Here is a 22,929-nt window from a genome sequence, read left to right as displayed (position 1 = left end):
TTAAAGCTAACATGCGGAGTAGGGCAAAGCTGAAAGACCTGTAGAAAATGGAACCAGAGCTGTCAGGAGCTCAGCTGACTTGGGAGAGGCCAGTAAGCATGTTAAGTATTTTTTTAGAATTCTACAACAACTCATTTTGTTGTGAGGATTATTGTATTTGAAAATAATTTTATACTATAATATGCTTTACAGATATTAATAATTATTATTGTGTCTTTCTCCTTGAAGCAGAATTCCTGCTGATGAGTTCAAAAGACCTGAATTCTAGTTCTGGCTCCATTGCATACAATGGTTTAATCATTTAATCTTTATAAGTCACTTAACCTTTATAAGCTTCATTAATCTCTATCTGCCCATCCCATGTAGTTATAAACACTAAATGAGATAGCATATTTTAAAACTGTAAAGGTTTTGATCAACCCAATTATTTAAAAATCATATCAATATTATAAGTTAAGAATGCTAGCATCTTCCTTTCCCTCAACTCCAAACTCCAATTTATTTTCCTCTCTCAAGCCACAGGTTGCTGGGGCCTGTGGACAGTTGGGTTTGAATGAGGCCTTGGGTTCTTTAGAAGCCACGGCTCTGAGGGCTGCTATAAGGGCTGCTGCACTGTGCACTAGCCCAGCTCCTAGAAATGTGTGTGAGAGGAAGCAGGGGTGAGATGGGGAATGGGCAGGAAAGTAACTTGGAAGATACTTGCCCTCAGACATCACTGGAATTCTTTGTGGAGGAGATTGACTTAGCACTGTGAGAGAGTTTGGGGACTTCCTGGCCCCTAAAAGCCAAAGAAGGAGTTGTGTAGTTATCCCTGAGCTGGGAGACTATAAAGAAATAAGGGAGCAGGAAAACTTCCTCTAGGTTCTTCAGTGGGGCTGGTAGCCTGATTGTTTTTATGCCATTGGACCCTTGGGGGTAAACACCACTTTGCCTTCCGCCATTGTTTCACTGCCACCATTTAGAGTACTCTAAAAACCAGACTTGAGCTACAAGTGGACAACTAAGAAAAATAACCACCAAGGTGTCCCTCAGACACAGAAAAGAAGTTCAGTTAGTGTTACTGAACTCAGGTTTGTCTGCTCACTGCTCGAAAGCCAGTATTTGAGAGACAAGTGTTGGCAGGAAAGGAAAAACTGCTTTATTTAGGAGGCTGGCAACCTGGGAGAAGGTTTGAACTCATGTCCAAAAGCCAATTCCCAACTGCTGATCAGGGGGCAAGGGCTTTTAAAGGGAGTTTCAGGGGTGTATAGGCGGAGAGAGGGGGCTAAGTGCAGAAGAGCACAGTCAACTCCGACAATTATATTGAAATTGGTGGTGCAGCGGTCTGATCAGTGTCATCTTGATTGTTTTAAGTACAGTTAATCTTCAGTTCCAGGGTTGGTTTGTTCCCATTTCTTTGAGGTCAGTTCTCAGACTTGTGTAAGCTAGAGCAGCTTATGTAATTGCTAGTCTGGTCATCACATAGTTAACTTTTTCCACCTGATGAGGGTTTTCAGTATCTACAAAATAGCTCAAAGGATATGGCTCAGAATATTATCTGTAGCCCTTGAGTAGGAACTAAAGGTCCTTGACTTTGTTTAATGGCTAAATTATTATTATTTTGTCTTGTTTTTTTCCTTTGCTTTCACATTTTCTCACTTCTCTGATTAAATTTATTATTTGGCTAAAGTTTTTCTACAGACAAGAGGCAGGTAGAGGACATGGTGGAGGGGGGGCGGGGTCTGTCCCAGGAAGGCCTCATGGGGTCCTGCTTGTTACAGTAGGATAGATAGAATGCACACCAAGCAAGATAGAGCTACTGAAGGGGCTTACCATCATCCACCAATCCATTACACCAAGCTGCCTAGACATCTGCATGGTCAGGCCATTCAAGATGGCTGTTCTCTTGCTTTCTGTACATCCCTGCTTGACCAGTCCCTGCTTCACTCGCCTGACTGTCCAATCCTCTTAACTATAGGCCTTAATTAGTCACTGGTAACTGATGAGCCCACCTGATGTGAATTCCCCCTATAGATGGTAGCCTCCTTCTCCCTGCCATGTCCTGCCTGCCATCTGCTGCACATGGTAGGGGCACCCCAGGACCCTTTGTGTAAGATCCTCCTGTCCAATATACCACTGATATTTCTGTTGCTGTCTCCGGGCTCCTTCTTTGGTCTCGAGGCTGGGCAGCTACAAGGCTTGCAGGCTTGCCCTGGTGCAGCACAACAACATCCAACTGCCAGCATCTGGTCATCACGTAATTATCTTTTCCACCTGATGAGGGCTTTGCCTGAGGGCTTTTTCTGGTCAGCAGAGCTTGCCTTGCTGCCCATGTGGCAGGCTGGGATGCTGACCCCAAGGGCAGCCCTCAACCAATAGCTGGTGGAAATTAGTATATAAATACTCCATCTTTCTCACCCCTTGAGTAGGATAACTCTGAGGTGTGTTTCATACTGGCCTTCAAAGTTCTCCAGCTCCAGTTAACTCAGTGCTAACTTTGTTGATAATAATCCTTTCATTGGCTTTCTTCCCTTCCTTGACTCACTTCCCTGCTCTGCCACCAGTCTCTCCCAGGATCACATCTCAAATCAACTACTCGCACTCAAATCCTTGTCGCAGGGCCTGTTTCTTAGGAAACCCAAACTAGACTTGTACTGTAGCAGGGAGGACTGAATAGAACAAACAGAATACTCCAGCCTGTGCTTCCCTACTTGACTCCTAGAATATTTCCAGTTTGGCCTGAAAGGATTTTCTTTACGGGGAATTTGACCAGCTGGAAAGAATGACCTACAGATACCTATGCCATGTGTTCCCAACCAGCAGCCCAGCCAGACCATCCTACAGTGAAGCTCTCAGGAAACAAGTCCCACCCACATGCTGGGAGTTTCCAATCAGCTTTTATAGCACTTGACTCCAGTTTTATAGTTCCATACTCTTAAGTATGAGTGAATAGTGGAGGACCACCAGAAAACTTCTAATATGATAGGTGGAGGCCAAATTAATAGGAAAAAGCAACTGAGAGGAATAAAAGACTATTCAGGAAGAAGAAAACTTTTGAAATGTATTAATATCCTCATAGAAACAGAGGATCTATGAAGCAAGGCTATGACACCACGACGAAGAGCCATTTGAAGAACGAAAGAAAATTATAGAAAAGTAAAAACTATAGATGGCTGGAAAATAAACTTGAGGAATCTTCCGATAAAAAGCAAAAAGAACAAAGGTGGAAAATAGGAGAGTAAAATAGATGGTAACAGGGCTCCTATACCAAGTTTGGGCTTGAACGTACATCAGAAGCTGATGTGGGTGGGCTATCAGAAGCTGAAAAGATAGTAACCTGTTCATATCTGGACAAAACAAAACCAAACCTGGGCAGGTGTACAGTCTAAGAATGGAGGTGGAGGAGGTACTGGTTAGGCAGCTCTTAGACTAGTGAGAAGAAATAATGCGAACCTGATGTAAAGGCAGTGAGCATTTTAACAGAAATTAAAAGATGGGAGATTAAATGGCAGAACGGACTAAACTCACGACTGAGCAGGTGTGTGTGGGCCTGTGGGTCTGATACAAAAGGAGCAAGTTGAGAAATGGATGCATCCAGAGTGTCTCGAAGGATCCCAAATGGATTGGACTCCAATAAGCAAGATGTGGAATGAATGAGGACTAGCCAGTTGTAGTGGTGTGAGCGTGCAGGAGGTGGAATGCAGATTCCCGAGTTCAGGTTCAATCAATTCATATTTTCTGAGATCTTACAGGGGGTCAAATACTGGGGTAAAGTCCCTTGTCTTCACAGTCAGGGTTGGGTGCCCGCAGAATGAACGAGGTGAGCCACCACAAAAATGACAACTCTCTTGGGGGTTTGTAGCGAAAGGAGACACAGCCATTGGCCTGGAGTTGCTGGGGGCGGCGGTAAGTGTGTGTGCGGGATATCTGGTGACAGGAACCACGCATGCACACTCGTGCTGAAAGCGCCCACGGGCTCTGCAGTACAGAGGTCGGAGCGCCTGCTCGGTCACGGAGCGGAGGTGCAGACCACGCCGAACTCCTGGATATTGGTCTTGGGATCTAGTGGGAAAACCTGAGCCCTCCAGACTTCCTAATAGTGCGAAGGAGGCAGGGTGCGCATGCGTCTATCCACCTCAAGGCCCAGTCCAAGGCGGCGGGAAGTTGGTTTTCTGAGTAGCAACTGAGCAGCTTGAAGACGGATTGGAGCCGACGGACCAATAAACAAACGTCTCATTGGCTTAGTTTGCTCAGGCTGCCGGTTCTCCAGCTTCCCATTGGGCCTTTCAAGCAGAGCAGGGGCGTGGCTCCCGGGGCTCCGCCCCCGCACCGCGGCCCAGCCTCGGGGTCCCAGGCTGAGGGAGCCGGGCGGAAGTGAGCGGGTCCCGCCCCTTCCCCCTCTCGTTTTCGTTGGAACCGCCGCCGCCGCCGCCGCCGCCGCCGCCGCCGCCGCCGCAGCCGCCTGCTCTCCGTGCCGTACCCTCGGTCCCCGGCCGCGCGGAGCCGGGATGCACTGCTCCTGCTGTGGGTCCTCATCATGGAGACCAAACGGGTGGAGATTCCCTGCAGCGTCCTGGACGATCTCTGCAGGTACTGGGGCGCCCCGCGCTGCTCCGGCCCCCTGTCGTCCCCTGCTCTTTTTCTCTAAGTTTCGGCGACCCCGGACGCCTCCGCGTCTCCTCCACCGGCTCACATCCTTGTCCGGGCTTTCCGGTCCCGCCGCTGCTCCCTTTCCCCGTCGACCCTTATCTCGGACGACACCACCCCTCTTTTTCCGCCGCAGCCTCCCTGTTTCTCACGCCCCCCTCCATTCCTCCTCGCGCAGCGCTGGAATTTCCTCATTTTCTTAGTTCCCCAGCTACTTTGGTTTCCCCGCAAGCGAAGCCGCTTCGCCAAAGCCTGGATCTTTGGCATTTTGGGGCAGCCCCTCCCCCCTCCCATTGCTTTTTCTGGCTCTCCGGCTTTCACAGACCGTTTTACCCCCTCCTCCCTCCATCACATTTCCCCAATTCTGTTGAAAGACTCCAAGGTTTTTAAGTCTTAGAATCCCAGGTTCTCGGACCTACGCAGGGAGCAATTTTCAAATTTACCTTTTCCCCGGAGTATTCTTATGGGTCCGTGGCGTTCTCTGTAAATTGCTGTAAAGAATTATTCTTTTGTTCATCCCCAAACTTATCATTGGAAGTGGGGAAAAAAGTCTGGAGTTGCTTTCCCCACCCACCCCCGCCACCCCCAATCTCTTAATTATCCTTCTTAAAGGAAATTCTCAACCGCTGGGTTTTAACTCCTGGAGCACTTTTACAAGAGAAATTTCCTGCGTTCTTCTCTCTTGTTAGCTATGATTTCAGATAGCCAAGCGAGTGTAAAATGGCCTTAAAATTTTACTTCAGGAAAAGGAAATCTTTTTGGTGCAGTAATACCCTGAGTTGTCGTCGGTGTAAGTGGGTTGTGAAGTAATTTTAATTACAAATGAGTGAAAGCTCTGATTAAAACAAACACATTTCACGTATTTATGTCTAAAAGTCTGACTTTTAGTAGTTGTGTCGCATTCACGCCTCTTTTAATGGGAAAGGAAGAACTAATACTTGTGGAGTTATTACTGAGTGCCAGGCAGGCACTGGCTGCTCTCTTCACATGTATCATTTAATCCTCGAAACCACCCTATTTGGTAGGTGCAGTTTTTTCCATTTTCATCTGACAGACTCAGGTTGTAATTTACACAAGGTCACATTCATCTTAATTTAGAAAATCAAGATTTAAGACCTAGGGCTTTTTCTCTTTAATGTCTGCTTTTTTTCCTACGCAGGTGGATGAAATAGAAAGTCAAGTCTAATGTTATATCCTCACAAAAGAAAAGTACATGTAGATAAGTAAATAGACTAGTTCTGCAACCACTGAGAATTAACATCACTGTACTTCTTTAGTGATGGTATGATTATAACTTTTGGAATACGATAGACTCGAATGAACCACTTAAAAGGCACTCATTTTCTATGATCATTTTTCTTAAGAAAAAAAGAGGTTTGATGTCTGTCTTAGGTAAATGACTGGAAGAACATATACCAGATGTGGGATTATGATTTTTATCTTCTTATTCATGTTTCCAAGATTTTTTAGAGGATGTACATTTTATAGTTAGAAAAATTAAATATGAGTAGTATTTGGAAAGGTGAGCAATTGTTTATGTATGAATTAATAGGGATACAGGTGATTTAGAAAAGATGGGTAATCTTATACTTTTTACAGGCATCTAAACTAATTGTCCCATTAGTATTGGGTTTATTTTGTATATTACGGAGGATTACATCATTTAAAGAAGTCATATCACCATTATGAAGGTGGTTGATTTTATGTGTGTAATCTTACTTAAAAATAATGGTGTTGTGTTTTGTAGACTTCATGTTAAACATCTGTTGTGTTAAAGATTCTTGTTTTTCTAGTTGGTGTATTTAAACTATTTTATACAAATTTTTTGGAACAGAGAAATATTTTTTTCCTTTAAGAAAATTTTTTGTAATCACTGTGTTTTGGCTCTGTAAGAATGATGTGTTTAAAAATTAGGGCTAGCCACTTGTTAAACTAATAGTGAAACTGTTACCAAACCAAACTTGCGTCTACTCGCCTGACGTGCAGCAAAGCCTATACTGACACTGGTTGTGGTTGAAGGGAAGTACTGCATTTATTGCTGGGCCATGCAAGGAAGAATGGACAGTTCATGCGCAAAAGACAAACTCCCCAATGGCTTTCAGGGAAGGGTTTTTAAAGGCAAGATGAGGGAAAGGGTCCAGGGTGAGTCATCAGCTCGTGGACATCCTTCTGATAGGTTGGTGGTGAGGTAACAGGGTGGCATTGTAGGAATCTCAAATTATCAACCTGGTTTCAAGGGTCTGAGGTCTGCTTGCTGGTGGTTAGCATGCAGTTGACTTCTTCCACCTGGTGGGGGTTTTAGTTTCTGCAAAACAACTTTGGGATACGGCTCAGGATATTATCTATAGGCCTTGAGGAGGAACTAAAGGTCCTTGACTTTGTTTTATGGCTAAGCCATTATCATTTTGTCATGCTAGACTGCTTTCCTTTGTTTCTGCATTTTCTTGCTTCTCTGAACCAAATTTAGTCTAGGAGGGTAAAACTTTTCTATGAATAAGAGGTGACTGATAGGGGGTGGGGATGTCTTTTCCCAGGAAGGCTCCTGCTCCGTTTTAAAACCAAATAACCATTTCTTAAAACTTGAGGTTTTAAAAGTAATACCATTTTTCAAGTTAATATTTATAATATCTTTGTTGATTAAAGATTTTTTAAATTTTTATTTATTTAAAAATTTATTATTTTTGGCTGTGTTGGGTCTTCATTTCTGTGCAAGGGCTTTTCTCTAGTTGCGGCGAGCGGGGGCCACTCTTCATCGCGGTGCGCGGGCCTCTCACTATCGCGGCCTCTCTTGTTGCAGAGCACAGGCTCCAGACGTGCAGGCTCAGTAGTTGTGGCTCACGGGTCTAGTTGCTCCGCGGCATGTGGGATCTTCCCAGACCAGGGCTCGTACCCGCGTCCCCTGCATTGGCAGGCAGACTCCCAACCACTGCACCACCAGGGAAGCCCTAATTTATTTATTTACATGTGTATGTATGTATGGCTGCGTTGGGTCTTTGTTGCTGTGCCCAGGCTTTCTCTAGTTGCGGTGAGCGAGGACTTCTCTTTATTGCGGTGCACAGGCTTCTCTTGTTGCGGAGCATGGGCTTCAGTAGTTGTGGCGCATGGGCTCAGTAGTTGTGGCTCTTGGGCTCTAGAGTGCAGGCTCAGTAGTTGTGGCTCACGGGCTTAGTTGCTCCGCGTCATGTGGGATCTTCCCGGACCAGGGCTTGAACCCGTGCCCCTGTATTGGCAGACGGGTTCTTAACCCCTGCGCCACCAGGGAAGTCCTGTACTTCTTTTTTAAGTACCTGCTGATTTATAAGTTTGGTCTTGACTCTTGTTTTTACTCTCTTTGTGATCTTATGATCAGTACCTGTAAGGGTCTTTTTGCTTTGTGTTATTTTGATTTTTGATAAATTACATAGTCCTGCTAATCTTGTCTATGTCAGTTATTGACCATATAGTAATATGTTTTGGAGGAATGTAAAATTTGAGAGTGATTTTTATGTGAAACATTAGAGCAAGAGACTTAAATTTTCAAGATGTGGCTTTATAACCATTAGACAGCTTATAACCTAAGACATGAAATGTTACTTTTCAGGTGGTTGAATATGGGACATTTCATTTACAGGAATACTGTGCAGCCATTAGAAATTCCTCAGGCAGTTAGCAAACAGTAAACTGAAGGAAAATGTTTGTGTCTTGAAAATGTACACAATATTACTACTGAGGGTAATAACTAGTCATTTTATGCCCTTTGTTAAAACAAATTTTTAAATGTTTTGTATATGTATGTTTGTGTGCATGCACAGGAGAAGTCTGAAAGTAATATATACACCAAACTGATAAAACTGGTGACTTCTGGGTGAAATGGAATTGGAGGAGAGGAAGGGAAGACTCTGGTCTAAAATGCTTTAGTGAACCAAAATTACTTTATAATAAAACATGTAGGTGTATGTAAAGTAAATCAGCACCATTTTATGGTGATATTTGCCTTTGGTGTGCCATGATTTTTGACATTAAAAGTAAAATACGTAGTTTTTCAGTACTATTTAAATTATCTTATTAAATATTTGGAAAGCATGTTTTTAAAGTAAAAACTGAAAACTGCAGTTTGGTAAGTTATTTCTCTTAAAGAAGTGTTTGGAGTTTTTTATAAGCCTCGTTAAGAATTAAATTGTAAAGCCACTCCAGTGTTAAAAGGAGAAAGGTATTTTCTAGCAACTAATGTTGCTGCTATTTTGGTGATCGCATAGGTTAATTAAATAATTTGTGTTTATCTTCATCTTGCCATCTTAGTGTTCAGTTCACCGGAAACATTTTTGTATTAATTGTAGTCCTTGTGCTAATGCTTTGTCTATCTGTGGGAACATTGGAAAGGTGACATTTTTGTTAGGTGGAGAAATTTTTACCATAACAAAATATTGTGGAAAGCATTTTATTTTAGCTATTAAAATATACATATGTATCTATATACAAACACTTAAATCTTTAAAACAGATCAAAAACATTCACAGAATGAAAGCATTGAAGTTTAATTTTCCTGTATCAAAATTTCCTATTTCTTACAAAGTTTCTTAAAGAAGTTAGCCTTTCAATATTAAAAATGTACTCATCTGTAAGGTTTAAAAAAAAATCAAACAGTACAGATGAATTTATAAAATGAAAAGCAGCAGTCTCTTGCCCTACCCCTTTTATCCCAGTTCTGCTCTCCAGACTTTTACCTGTTTTGTGTTCAGTTTTCTGGTGGATATTTCAATATTTTAAAGTATACTTGCACCAGTTTCTATCAACTTTAGATATTAGATTGAGGATTTAGTGTATCTTGGTAGATTATTATTATTATTATTTTTTAAATTTTTATTTATTTATATTTATTTTTGGCTGTGTTGGGTCTTCGTTTCTGTGCGAGGGCTTTCTCTAGCTGCGGCAAGCGGGGGCCACTCCTCATCGCAGTGCGCGGGCCTCTCACTGTCGTGGCCTCTCTTGTTGCGGAACACAAGCTCCAAACGCGCAGGCTCAGTAATTGTGGCTCACGGGCCTAGTTGCTCTACCGGCATGTGGGATCTTCCCAGACCAGGGCTCGAACCCGTGTCCCCTGCATTGGCAGGCAGATTCTCAACCACTGCGCCACCAGGGAAGCCCAATCTTGGTAGATTATTAAGTGAGGGTTTAGTTTACACTTACTGTTGCCCTTGTCCTACTTCCAATACAGTTATATCACTATTTTAAATTGTTCCATTGGTTACCTTCGTGACTTTAATATACTTAAAGTTATATTTCTGTTTTACGGACTTCAGTGTCTCTTGAGTCTGTATTTGATAAGGTGAGGCAGTTAGTGCCCCATCATTTCTTCCATTTCTTACCCATTCCCTCAGTTTCTATCCAGGTGAACTTAAAATAGAAATTAAGATTGATAGTAGTTACATTACATTTTGTAACCTTATGAAATCTTATACGTTTTGCTACTGGTTGATAGCAAAAGCTGAATAATAATGGCATTTGTTATACATTATTACTATGTAAATATTTTTCACAGTAGAGGCAAGTCTACAATGGTTAGGATTTTGTTTCTTTTCCATCTGGCCATAGTCAAGATCCTTTTGTAAGAATCTTGAAAGAGAATGAATGTCCTAATGAATTCTCTTTTCTTACATTCTACGAATTGCTCAAAATAATACAGTTTAATTTTTCTTTTGGAGAAGGAAGCATATGATTTGTTCACTATTCCCTGATTCCTTCTAGCTATTCTTGAAATAATTTTTTCCCCTTTTGTTCTAATTTTGACTTTTTTTTTTTTTTATTAAATAAATTTATTTATTTATTTATTTAATTTTGTCTGTGTTGGGTCTTCGTTTCTGTGCGAGGGCTTTCTCTAGTTGCGGCAAGCGGGGGCCACTCTTCATCGCGGTGCGCGGGCCTCTCACTATCGTGGCCTCTCTTGTTGCAGAGCACAAGCTCCAAACGCGCAGGCTCAGTAGTTGTGGCTCACGGGCCTAGTTGCTCCGCGGCATGTGGGATCTTCCCAGAACCAGGGCTCGAACCCGTGTCCCCTGCATTGGCAGGCAGACTCTCAACCACTGCGCCACCAGGGAAGCCCTAATTTTGACTTTTTGCTTCATGTTTGGACTGTGATTCTCTTGTACATTTACCCTTCTCCCCCAACATGCCCAAAGTTTCTTGCTGCCGTCCACCATCACCCCCTCATCTGCTCCTTTATTTTTTATTTATTTTTTTTTAAAGATTCTTTTTTATTTTTTTAAGTTTTTAATTTATTTTTGTATTTTTGGCTGTGTTGGGTCTTTGTTGCTGTGTGCACGCTTTCTCTAGTGGCGGTGAGCGGGGGCTACTGTTCGTTGCGGCACGCGGTCTTCTCATTGCGGTGGATTCTCTTGTTGCAGAGCACGGGCTCTAGGTGCGCGGGCTCAGTAGTTGTGGCTCATGGGCTCTAGAGCGCAGGCTCAGTAGTTGTGGCACACGGGCTTAGTTGCTCCGCGGCATGTGGTATCTTCCCGGACCAGGGCTCGAACCCGTGTCCCCTTCCTTGGCAGGCGGATTCTTAACCACTGCACCACCAGGGAAGTCCCTGCTCCTTTATTATATCCTTGGTCTTACCCTCAATCATACTAGTATCTACTGTTCTACCGAATTCTTTTTTCCTGGAGAATGCCATTTTGGAGATTTCCACTCTCTTAGTCTAATCTGGACTGGTTGCTTCTTAGTCTTGCCAAACAAGTGGCACACTAGAATTCCCTTTCCCAGCTCTCCCAGGTTATATCTCTTCTTTCTTGAATACTGTTTTATGCTTTCTTGGTTTTCATTCTTGTTTAGCTGGTGTACATTCTAAAGTAATTTTCTTTGAGGGGGTCATTAGAGAGTAAACTTTCTGAGTCCGTATGTGACTGAAATGTCTCTTTTTCTTCTCACAGTTATGTTTCCAGGTGGTCCAGGGTCCACACTTTCAGTACCAAGGTTCCAGGAGATATCCTCAACACTGTCTTTTCTTCACAACCAGTTTTTTAATGTGTTTAATTTTTTCTTTGTCACGAATTAGATTTTCCTTAGACGTTGGGTGAGTTTTGGTTGCTGTTTCATATTTAAGATGAGGCTGTAGAGGGACTTAACTTGTTGATAGGCTTCTTTATGAGAGTAGATAGGGAGCTGACCTTTACGCTGGGAGAGTGATAGGCTTCTTTATGAGAGTAGATAGGGAGCTGACCTTTACGCTGGGAGACCCTTGAATACCAGTGTGTAGGAGTTTTGCTTTGGGGTGCCAACACTCAAACCTATCTGCTAAAGTTAGAAAAGGGCCTTGGGTGTTGTTCCTCCTTCCCCCACCTTTTGTAGGAGAAACTCCTGACTGTCAGAGGAATGAAAGAAGAGTGGATGTTCTCCTATTACATAAATAGACCTCTCTGTTACCCTTTTTAAAAGTTTTATTTCTTCTCATCTTCCAGCTTACCTTTCTTCATTTGGTGCTTTTCTGGATTGGGATAGGAATGGGATTGGATTTCTCTGTCTTAGGCACTTTCTTGCCCCATTTTAGATTGTGGTTAGTATCCTCCAGAAATTTGTTGAAATGCAAATTTTTAAAAAATTTTACTTATTTATTTTTGGCTGTGTTGGGTGTTAGTTGCTGCACGCGGGCTTTCTCTAGTTGCGGCGAGCGGGGTCTACTCTTCATTGCGGTGTGTGGGCTCCTCATTGTGGTGGCTTCTTTTGTTGTGGAGCACAGGCTCTAGGCACGCGGGCTTCAGTAGTTGTGGCACTCGGGCTCAGTAGTTGTGGCTCGCAGGCTCAGTAGTTGTGGCGCACAGGCTTAGTTGCTCCGTGGCATGTGGGATCTTCCCGGACCAGGGCTCGAACCCATGTACCCTGCATTGGCAGGTGTATTTTTAACCACTGCACCACCAGGGAAGTCTGAAATGCAAATTTCTAGTTAAAAATAGTAGATTGAACACAAACATCTACTCCACAAAAAGAGTAAAGTTTAACAATTTTAAATGCATAACCCCACAAGAAAAGGAAGATTGGGTGAAGGGATGAGCAACAAAACTTGGAAACCATACAGCAGAAGGGAAAGTGGCATATGACTTAGCAGACCTGACAGAGTGAAAGACTACTGTAGTAGTCTACTTCAGAATTAGAGAATATTGAAAAGTGGCAGAAGTGAGTTTATGCATCCTGTATACATATTGAAAACCATCCTTCTTCCCCTGCTCAGCTCCCAGAATGTGGCAGCCTGGGCTTTACTCTCCAGATAGGAGATTGGAAGGTTCTTGTCTAGGTGATCTGACTAGCCCATGAGGAAACACCTAAAGATACTAACATTGGAGGTTCCTTGATTAAATGGCTCAGCCTGATCACCTTAAATGGTGCCTCATAGTTTGACAACCTTCCTAATTAGCTTTGTGGTCTATCACATTAAATACGAACATCTGAAATAGGCCTCTTAACACAAAAGGTAGAGCATAAAACTAACAAGAACAAAAAAAGCAACTGAAAAGAATCAAACTATGCAGGTAGAAGAAAACTTTAAAACAAAAAAACCCCTCAAAACTACATTGATCTCCTTAGATAGGTAGGTTTTTACAGTCATGGAATAACAGAATTATCTGTGAAAGCATAATTTAAACAATTAAAAATAGCGTTTGGAATTTTAAATATGAGAGTAGAAACAAAAACCTCAATAGATGGCTTGCAAGAGACCGTTTCCCCAAAGTAAGGGGGCTTGAGAAATTAGAGATAGGAAATATCAGAGAAAAGTGAAGAATCAAAGGATCAGTCCATGAGGTCCTTTAGTACTGAAGGAGGTGAGTTTCTAAATAGGTAAAGTCCATTGAATGGGTGATGCAGTAGATGAATAATAGACAACTGTGAAATTTCAGAACATTGAGGATAGAAGGAAGAACCTGGAAGCTTCCAGTCTGAAAAAACAGGTTGGACAAAGGAATCTGAGTGGCTTCAGTCTTCACATCAAAATTATAGGCTGGCAGGAGTGGGCACTGTCTTCAGGATTCTGAAGGAAAATGATTTCCAACCTGGAATTCTTTACCTAGCCAAAGTGTCAAGTGTGAGGATAAAAATATTCTCAAATTCACCATGTCTTAATATTAATCTCCCCTGCATCCTTTTTCCAGAAGGCATGGGAGGATGTACTTTGTGAAAATAGGAAGTACATTAATTAGGAGGAAGACAGGATATAAGAAACATGAGATCTAAATTCAGGATGGGGCTTCCCTGGTGGCGCAGTGCTTAAGAATCTGCCTGCCAATGCAGGGGACACGGGTTCGAGCCCTGGTCCGGGGAAGATCCCACATGCCGTGGAGCAACTAAGCCCGTGTGCCACAACTACTGAGCCTGTGCTCTAGAGCCCGCGAGCCACAACTACTGAGTTAGCGTGCCACAACTACTGAAGCCTGCATGCCTAGAGCCCGTGCTGTGCACGGAAGAGAAGCCACTGCAATGAGAAGACCGCGCACCACAACGAAGAGTAGCCCCTGCTCGCCGAAACTAGAGAAAGCCCGCGCACAGCAACGAAGACCCAATGTAGCCAAAAATAAATAAATAAAATACATTTATAAAAAAAAAAAATACAGGATGGAAGCGTTGGGAACTATAGGATGCTAGTGAAAGGATAGTATAGGATGACAGATGTGTATTATGTGAAGTGACAACCACTCCAGACTGGAACAGATCAGAAGGCTCAGGGATAGTCTTCAAGATGAAACCGATGTGTCTGAATTAACATCTTGAGAAAAAAAATTTAGGAAACTAGTGGAAGATTGAGTTAGTGACAAGTATAGAGAAAACAAAGCGAAGACAATGACAAGACATTTATTAATTAGTGGGAGAACAAAGGATTGTGCTTAAAAGGGAAAACAATCGTAGCTTGTCACATGGCTGAGTCGTGAATTGCGTTTGCAGAGTCATAGTAATGTAAAGACTGAATTTTTTATCTAACCCGGTGGTTATCAACTGGGAGTGATTTTGCTCTCCTCAGGGAACTTTGGCAGTGGCTGGAGATCTTTTTGGTTGTCACAGCTTACCGGAGAGTGCTATTGACATCTAATAAGCAGAGGCTACGGATGCTGCTAAACACCTACAGCACACAGGACAGCTCCTCTCAACATACAGTTATCAGTTCCAGGTGTCAATAGTGCTGAAGTTAACAAACTAACCAAACTAAGATACCATTTTGTTGGGAAGATGGAGAGATGAGAATGGTGTGTAGAATGAGAGTGGGAGGACTGGAGTTGTTAATTCTTCAGCTTCCATAATGGAAGTCAATAGAAAATGTCCCAAACTGAGAAAGTAAGAAATAGCAGACAGGTGTTTTTTTTTGAGACTTGGTGTAAGTTAAATAAAATCAGATAAAAGAAGGCTAGTTTTTGCAGTGCTTTTTGTCTTTGTGTATCATCTACTGGCTAGTCTGAGACTTGGGCAATGGTCTGTCTCATACATAGTTCAGCTCACAAAGTGTGTGGTATGCTGTTTGTATTCTAATCCAAGTTTGTGCAGTTTGGGGTTGAGCCTCAGAGTTCATAAACAATTTCGTGGGACCATTTTCCTGAGCTGTTCCTTTTCTGCTATCTCCCTGGTACTTCTTGGCTCCCCTTTTTGAGGAAATTGAATATTGAAAAATGGCAAAAATGGAAAGGCGCTCTACCACACATTTCATGTGACTCTGCTCATGCCTGGGACCAAGCAGCTGGAGGTTAGAAGTAAAATAAGCAATGGACGTTGGCTCTAATCTCTTGGGACCTCCCAGCTCTTGCTATCGGAGAGGAAGGTTCCCGTCCATCAAAGTTTTAGTCTCTGTGGATCTCTGTTACAGCCACTGTTGCTGCCAAGTCTAACCAGTGTGGCATTGCTTGGGCGCTGGGGCATGAGAGAATGGAGAAAAGAGAGGGGGAATTTCCCCCACTGTCTCCGAGTGTTAATAGATTCCTTTAGATGCCTTTCTTGATCCTTGAGGGCTTTTGGAGGTCACTTCTAACCCCCAATCCAGCTAGGGGATATTGGAGGGTGAAAAATGGTAAATTTGGATATTCATCATCTTCCCCAATCTTTCTCCTGCTGTTTACTTTTCACAGTCCTCAAACAGCTGCTCCATGTACTTTGTCCCGGTTTTATAGCTACGTTTTATGGGAGGGACAGAGTGGAGTGTGCTTACTCCATCTTACCTTTCAAAGATAAATTGTAACTATCAGTATGTCACTGTAAGTATATGCAGACAATTTGCTAGACTATGGGAATAAAAGTATGCAAAGATATCTCAGTGAAGTAATTTGGAAGAGTTTATGGACAGTAATAGTAAAAATTAGATAATTACTATAATGGAGGAGTTGAAAGAGTTTATAAATCTGTTCAGAGGAGTCTGATATACCTATATAGGAGATACAGTGTTTGTTAAGTCATGAGGGATGAATTATAAGTTTGCTAGATGGACAAGAGAAGGGAATAGATATAGTATGTGGATGGCAATTTCGGACATTACTAAGAATTAGGTATCACTGGGTATAAAGAACCTTACAGAGTGATAGAGGTGGTGCAGGTGAGCAGGCACTGGATCTTGAATGCCGTATGGAAGAGCTCAGATTTTTATATCTTAGATTATGCCATTAGCATTGCATGTTACATGTCTTGGTTTTAGTGTAGATGCAGTTTTAAGCTCCTTTCCCCATTGTTTTTCTATATTGAATTGTAGATTATCATACATACATTTGTCTTAACATTTACTTATTCAATCCCCTGTTGGAATGCTACATTATTTTTATAATTTAAAAGCATTTTTTCTTTTTGAGGTTTGATTTGAAACTTGAAAACAACAAAGAACATTTAGCACCACAGCTAGTGAATAGTGTAAGTGATCAAACTGGGTGATGCTATTTTTAATTTTAGAAAATGACTCTAAAAACCAGTGGATTTCTTTTATGTAGTTCAGTCTTTAAAGGTCGCTAGAAAAAAAGTTACAAAAATGCTAAGCGTGGAAGAAGCTTAATGGTGGTTGCTTAATGAGTCCTGTAGATCACATAAATTTTGACTTGTTGCATAAAAAAGGGGTTAATTATCTTAATCATATATATACATATGTGTATATAATATAGTGCACACTTATACTATGTATTAAAATAAATGTCCCTTCCTCCCTCTGAATGTACTTGGAAAAGACAATTTAGGTTTTTTTAAAAGTGAGTGTATTTGAAAGTTATTTTGAACTCAGGTTCTTCAGATGAGCTTTTTGGGAAATCTGGTCTATTAATGATTTCTTTAATATTTTTTTGTAATACTTTAAATAGGAAGATTAAGCAGCTAACATCTTTTCTATTTGAGTATATGAATATATTTGTATATATTGTTTGAAAATATTACCAGACATGGGAGGGAATCCTAGTGAAGTTTGTTTTTCTTGCTTACCTTTAATTTATTGTTGGAGAGCTCTTAAGTTTATCTCTGTACTTGTGAACAGAGGGTAGATGGCCTCTTAAAAAAATTCTATTATGAATGAGATACATGTGATATCTCTTTTTTTTTTTTTTAAAAGACTCATCTTCCCTGTAGTAATTTCCTGCCAGTTTTGCTTCCTTGATCAGTACTGCTCTGGGTCCCTTTTCTATGTTGGTGGGTCAGGAGTGAAGCAGTTAAAAAGATTAAAATAAATTGTTATGGTTTGTAAATGTAATTTTTGTATGTTTTTTGTTTTTGACAGCCGATTTATTTTGCATATTCCCAGCGAGGAAAGAGACAATGCTATCCGAGTGTGTTTTCAGATTGAACTTGCCCATTGGTTTTACTTGGATTTCTACATGCAGAACACACCAGGATTACCTCAGTGTGGGATAAGAGACTTTGCTAAAGCTGATATCCTTTTTATTACTATAATGAATGTCTTTCATTCTTATTAATAAGGTATTTTAGCACAAATTTTCTTTTGCTTGTCGTTGAGATTTATAACCTTTTAGATAAAACATACTTGATTTCTAAAAATTGTCAAAAATGTAAAACATATACATATGGTTTGTGCCTGATTGTGATAGGTACAGTTTGATAGTACGGTTGTACCTCGATATTTATGGGGATGGTTCCAGGACCACGCCCCTTCCCGCAGGATACGAAAATCCATGGATGCTCAGGTTCCTTAGACTGTGTAAAATGGCAAAGTACAGTCAGTCCTCGGTATCTGCGGGTCCTACATCTGGATACTGGGGGGCCAACTGTATTCTTATTTTTATGTTGAGGACCCCCTAAAATGTGCAGTGATAATTAGAATTAAATTTGATTTTCTTTTTTTTCAAATGTAGCCAGCCTATTTCTAGAACTGATCTGTTTTTTACATTCCTCTCGCTGTTCCACTTAACTGGATGATCTTTATTCAGATTACTACCTTTCTGGGATAGAAATTCTTAAATAATTATTGAGTACTTGCTGTGTTCAAAGCAGTTTTTGGGTCTGTGGCAAATTCAAAGAAGTCCTTGCCTTTAGAGAAGCTTTTGTTCCTCCCTATTTACAAATAAAATAGAAACATGTCATCATTTATTAATTATAAGATTGACATGAATATTTAAGATTATAAAAGAAGCTATGTCACAAGGCAAAAAAATTGATGAACTGCTAATGCTTCTTATACTAAGTGTTTTTAGAATTTGGCAAAAGGTGGAAAGATTTTAGGCAAAGCTATATTTTTAAGGGAATATAGAATTTTCTAAACAGGCTGGAGTGGGAAATATGTTGCAGGTAAAGAAAAGGGACTGAGCAAAATTGGAGAGTTGGAAAGGATAAGGGATATTTTGGGAAGTAAATTAGTTTGTGTTGAGTTTCTTACAGGGATACAAGAGGGGGTATGGATGGAAGTTATATAGGGGGAATTTGTGGGGTTTTAAATCTTGAGCCAAACTGCTTTGACTTTTATTCTCTAGGTCATTGTTTTTAACCATAAATCATGTGCTCAGATGCAATTGTACCCACAAGTTCACTGTACTACACCAGTTGGAGTAGAGTTGGAGTAGGGATAGGTGATGTAAAATAACCCTCATACTCAGCTCCCTATGCTTTTTCTTGAGCTGTATGAAATAAGGAACCCCTTAGGGTTCTGTAGAAAATGGATGAAACTCTGTTTATTCTGCATTACTGTTAACCATTGAAAGTTTTTGAGCAAGGCTAAGTCAAGCATATTACTCAGACCATTTGAAAATGGTATTCAAGAAAACTTATTTGGCAGGACAGGTTGAACCACAAGGACTGTTAAATACTTGAGATATGGAGCAGTAAGGTCCTGACCATAATAGAGGGACTACAAAGAAAAGACAGAAGAGACAGATTTCAGTGGCAGAAATGCTCAAGCTGTTAGACAGATTAAATGTGGAGAAGTAAACGAAAAAATCAAAGGGGAATAGAAGTACCGTTGAGCACTGTCTTTGTTAAAGTCTTGGTAGCAGGTTTTATGAAGAAATCATAGAAGACTTTGCTTTTAAGGAGCTATAAACATGATTAAAACAGGAAAGTTGTCTTCTGCTGTTTTGGTCTGTTTTGCATAGACTTAGGGTTCTACCAGAGCAACTATACATACTTTGGGGTTCTGGGTAAGATTTTGTGTGTGTATGCACATGAGTTTTAAAAACTTTCCTTGTTATTAAAAAAAAAAAAAGCCTCTGTTTTAGTTAAGTTTCTTTTAATTCATTTATGTGGAGGAAAAAACTTATTGCTAGTGTGGTAGACTTCATTCAATAATTGAGTGCTTCCTCTGTGCCAGGCATTGTGCAGTGAACAAGGTAGATTTGGTTGCTGTCTTTAAGAAGATTACAGACAGGAAAGGACATGATTACATTGCAGTCTGTTAGGTTTTGATAAGGTAGCATAGGGTTCAGTAGGAATAGTGAAGAGACTAATCCAACCCAGATTTGGAATTAGATAAAAGTTTTCTTTGGAGGAAGGGTCTTGTAGGCCATGTTTGTTTGGACTTTATCCGTAAGAATAATAAAAGAATATAGGAGATTTAAAAAAAAAAAACTTTACTTATGGGAAAAAATTTTAACTTACAGAGAAGTTGAAAGTATATTACAATCAACTGCCATTATACCCTTTTTATGTATTCACCCATTGTTAGCTTTTTGCCATATTTGCTTTATTTCTCTAGGGGTGTTTTGAAAGAAGCTCTGAAATAGTGTAGGCAGTGAATTGGAGGAACATGAGATTGGAAACCTAGTTAAGATGCTATTTCATTAATTAATGAGTGAGAAATGGAAACCTGTGATAGAAGTGAATAGAAGAGATTAAATTTCAGTGGTATTTAGGAGTAAAATTTGTCTTAACTTGGATGTTTGAGGAAAGGTGGAAGAAGGAATCGAGGATGGTATCTAGGTTTCTGATTTGAACAGTTGAGTGGATGGGTGTGCCATTCCATTTGTAGAAAAATAATGGAGGAGAAATTTTGTGGGGGAATGATGGGCTCAGTTACGGACATGTTGGTTTGTGGTACCTGTGGGATATTGAAGTGGTGAGACTATGTAGAATAAAAGTTAATAGTATGAGCTCTGGAGCCAGATTACTTGGGTTGCCATCCCACCTTTGCCATTTACCAGCTGTGCAACCTTGGGCAAATAGTGGGGCTTTTCTGTGCCTCTGTTTTCTCTTTTGTTAATTTTGCATGGTCTTGTGATTTTTCTTCAGTAAGCACTCAGCAGTGTGGGTATAGAATGGCTGTCCTGGACTTGCTCCTGAGTTGAGGTTTTACTAGGGAGCTGTATTCAGAATAGTGGGGCAAAGAAATTTTGGATATTGCTAAGACATTGATTAAAGTGATGGACCATATTGTTTAGAGAAGGAAATAAAAGCAGGAGGGTGCTAATATGGAGAAAGGAAGACAGTCAAAAATAGATGTAGAATAACAGTGTATTGTGAGTAATTAGAAGACTGCCGTAGAAAATTGTGGTCACAATGTTTTATTCTAATCAAAGTACTATAATAGTTCTGTTGATGGCAAGGTCCAGAATGTTCCTGTGGGAATTGGTCCCAGAAGCGGGCATGGATGTAAAGTACAAGGAATACCAGGAACTGAGCCTGGAGCGTGAGATGAGTTGTCCTTGGGGAGATCGATATCATCTATGATAATGGAAGGATGGAGATTACTATCTAAATGATTGTCGTTAGAGCAGATTTTTCATGTTTTTGCAAAAATGTTAGAATAAAAAGAGTATATAAAAAAATCACTGAATTGCTAAAAAAGAAAGAGGGTGTATGTAATACAAGTAGATATATGTGCTTAAAATTTCTTACATTCTTCATGTAATCAATGCGATCTTCTATCTTTCTCTTAGAACTATTGTGTAGGGCCCAGTAACCCAGATTCAAGACGCAAAATAGTTTGGTTTGGTGGTTAAGAAAATAAGACAGTAGCCAAGTAATGATTTTAGTAAAAATTAGAAAGATAATTAACAATACTCAGAGCATGTCATAGGTTTTTTTTAATTAAATACATTGTCTCATTAAATAAAAATGGTATTCAAAAACTTTCCACTCCCTTGTTTGAATTACTTTATGTACTCCTGAATATGGAGGAGGACCGAAGAGTTGTCAGTGGGGAAATTGATGTCATTTTGGATTGGGTTCTGTTATTTGCTAATTGTGTGGACTTGAGCAAGTACTTTTCAACATTAATTCCAAGTGTATCTTGAACTGTAGTTGGTTGGTTCATCAGCTCACTCATTTTATGGTGATTTTGGGATAGGAAAAAAAGTAGGTAAATGAAGAGTGTAGATAATTTCCAAGGTTATGTCAGTTGATTTAATTTCTTTTGCTAAACCTTTGTTTTTGTTATTCTTTTTAAAGAAGTTGTTTAATGGATAGAAAAATGAGATAACACTTCATTAGAGAGACGTTGATGCACCTTGAAGTTATGAGGAACATTGTAGGGAGAAGGAAGAGAAAGAAAAAAACTAGATAAGTGTCTTCCTCTTTGAATTATTGGAAGTTACCTATGTTCCTGGGGTATATTCATATGTTTTTTTCACTATGGTTAAATTTTTAATGGAAAAAATATCCATTTATTTTAAATTTATAGCTAGATTCAAAAAAATCTGTGGTGACTTTAAAACACAAAAGGGATTTTACTGAACATCTCAAGCCAGACTTTTATTGAGAAATAACTTCCAGAATTCTAGCAAGCTGATGTAGAACCATAGGGCTTCATGGAATAGTTAATATTATATCCATAATTTATTCTTTTTTTCCCCCCTCCCTAAATAAAGGCAAGGAATGTTTATATTGAGATTAATCTGCTGCCTGTCTTTTAATTACAGTGTTGTTATAGATGGTTGACTTTGTTGAGCTCTTTGAGAACCTTAGTTCTTACTACAACTATAAAACCAAAGCAAAATTTTAAACACAAAGCTGTAGAACTCATAAAATTAGTTTTCATAAAGTGAATTTAATGTGATGTTTTTGTTTAAACCAAACTACTAGTCACAATGTGAATATAATGCTGACTTTAAGGGTGTTTTGATGTGCCTGTACTACAGGTTTTCCCAGAACCTTTCTTTATGTGTTATGAAACCTTCCTTTCTGTGTTGCAATGGAATATCATTTGACCCTAATACACTATTTGCATATTACGTTTTTTTCTGTTTTTAGTAGCCCACAGCAGTTAAAGTGCTAATACCAATATGGTCTCTAAAATCAAGTAGTGTAGTACTTGATGGATGAGATCATCCAAATGATTGAAAATATGCTCATATTACATGCCTTTACATTAACATAAAAATGAAAAGACAGAATATGTAAGTTTTCATAGAGGACTTGAAGACCCTTGAGAATGTCCTCCATTTGAGAAATGCTATCATAAATTACAATTTTCCCCACAGTTTTCATAATTAACAGTGCTGTAGTGATGAGGCATTTGGTAGCATGGAGTATTGGAAGCCTGAGCATATACTTTACAGGTTTAGGTTTGTTTGTTTTTTTTTTTTAATAAGTTTGTTTATTTATTTATTTATTTATTTATTTATTTATTTATAGCTGTGTTGGGTCTTCGTTTCTGTGCGAGGGCTTTCTCCAGTTGCGGCAAGCGGGTGCCATTCTTCATCGCGGTGCGCGGGCCTCTCACTATCGCAGCCTCTCTTGTTGCGGAGCACAGGCTCCAGACGCGCAGGCTCAGTAATTGTGGCTCACGGGCCTAGTCGCTCCGTGGCATGTGGGATCTTCCCAGACCAGGGCTCGAACCCATGTCCCCTGCATTGGCGGGCAGATTCTCAACCACTGCGCCACCAGGGAAGCCCAGGTTTAGGTTTTATTTACTTGAAAAAAAAAAACTTACTTTAATCAGCCCAA

General features: G+C 40.4%; 1 protein-coding gene across 3 annotated transcripts in view; it reads left to right on the top strand.

The window, feature by feature from the left end:
• Nucleotides 1-4,353: 4,353 nt before the first annotated feature.
• Nucleotides 4,354-22,929, top strand: part of DCP2 (decapping mRNA 2) — a 50,713-nt gene continuing 32,137 nt past the window's right edge. For 2 of the 3 annotated variants that reach the window (XM_068535719.1, XM_068535720.1), the window contains exons 1-2: nucleotides 4,418-4,569; nucleotides 17,318-17,469. In XM_068535719.1, coding sequence (XP_068391820.1) covers nucleotides 4,517-4,569; nucleotides 17,318-17,469 — 205 coding nt within the window. In that variant the 5' untranslated portion in view covers nucleotides 4,418-4,516. Of the gene's footprint in view, nucleotides 4,570-17,317; nucleotides 17,470-22,929 lie in introns of all 3 variants that reach the window. The other variant, XM_068535721.1, reaches the window with a different exon arrangement.

Source organism: Eschrichtius robustus, chromosome 2 (genome assembly GCF_028021215.1).
Source record: "Eschrichtius robustus isolate mEscRob2 chromosome 2, mEscRob2.pri, whole genome shotgun sequence".
In the NCBI taxonomy this organism is placed as follows: domain Eukaryota; kingdom Metazoa; phylum Chordata; class Mammalia; order Artiodactyla; family Eschrichtiidae; genus Eschrichtius; species Eschrichtius robustus.
This window is presented reverse-complemented; position numbering and strand designations above follow the sequence as displayed.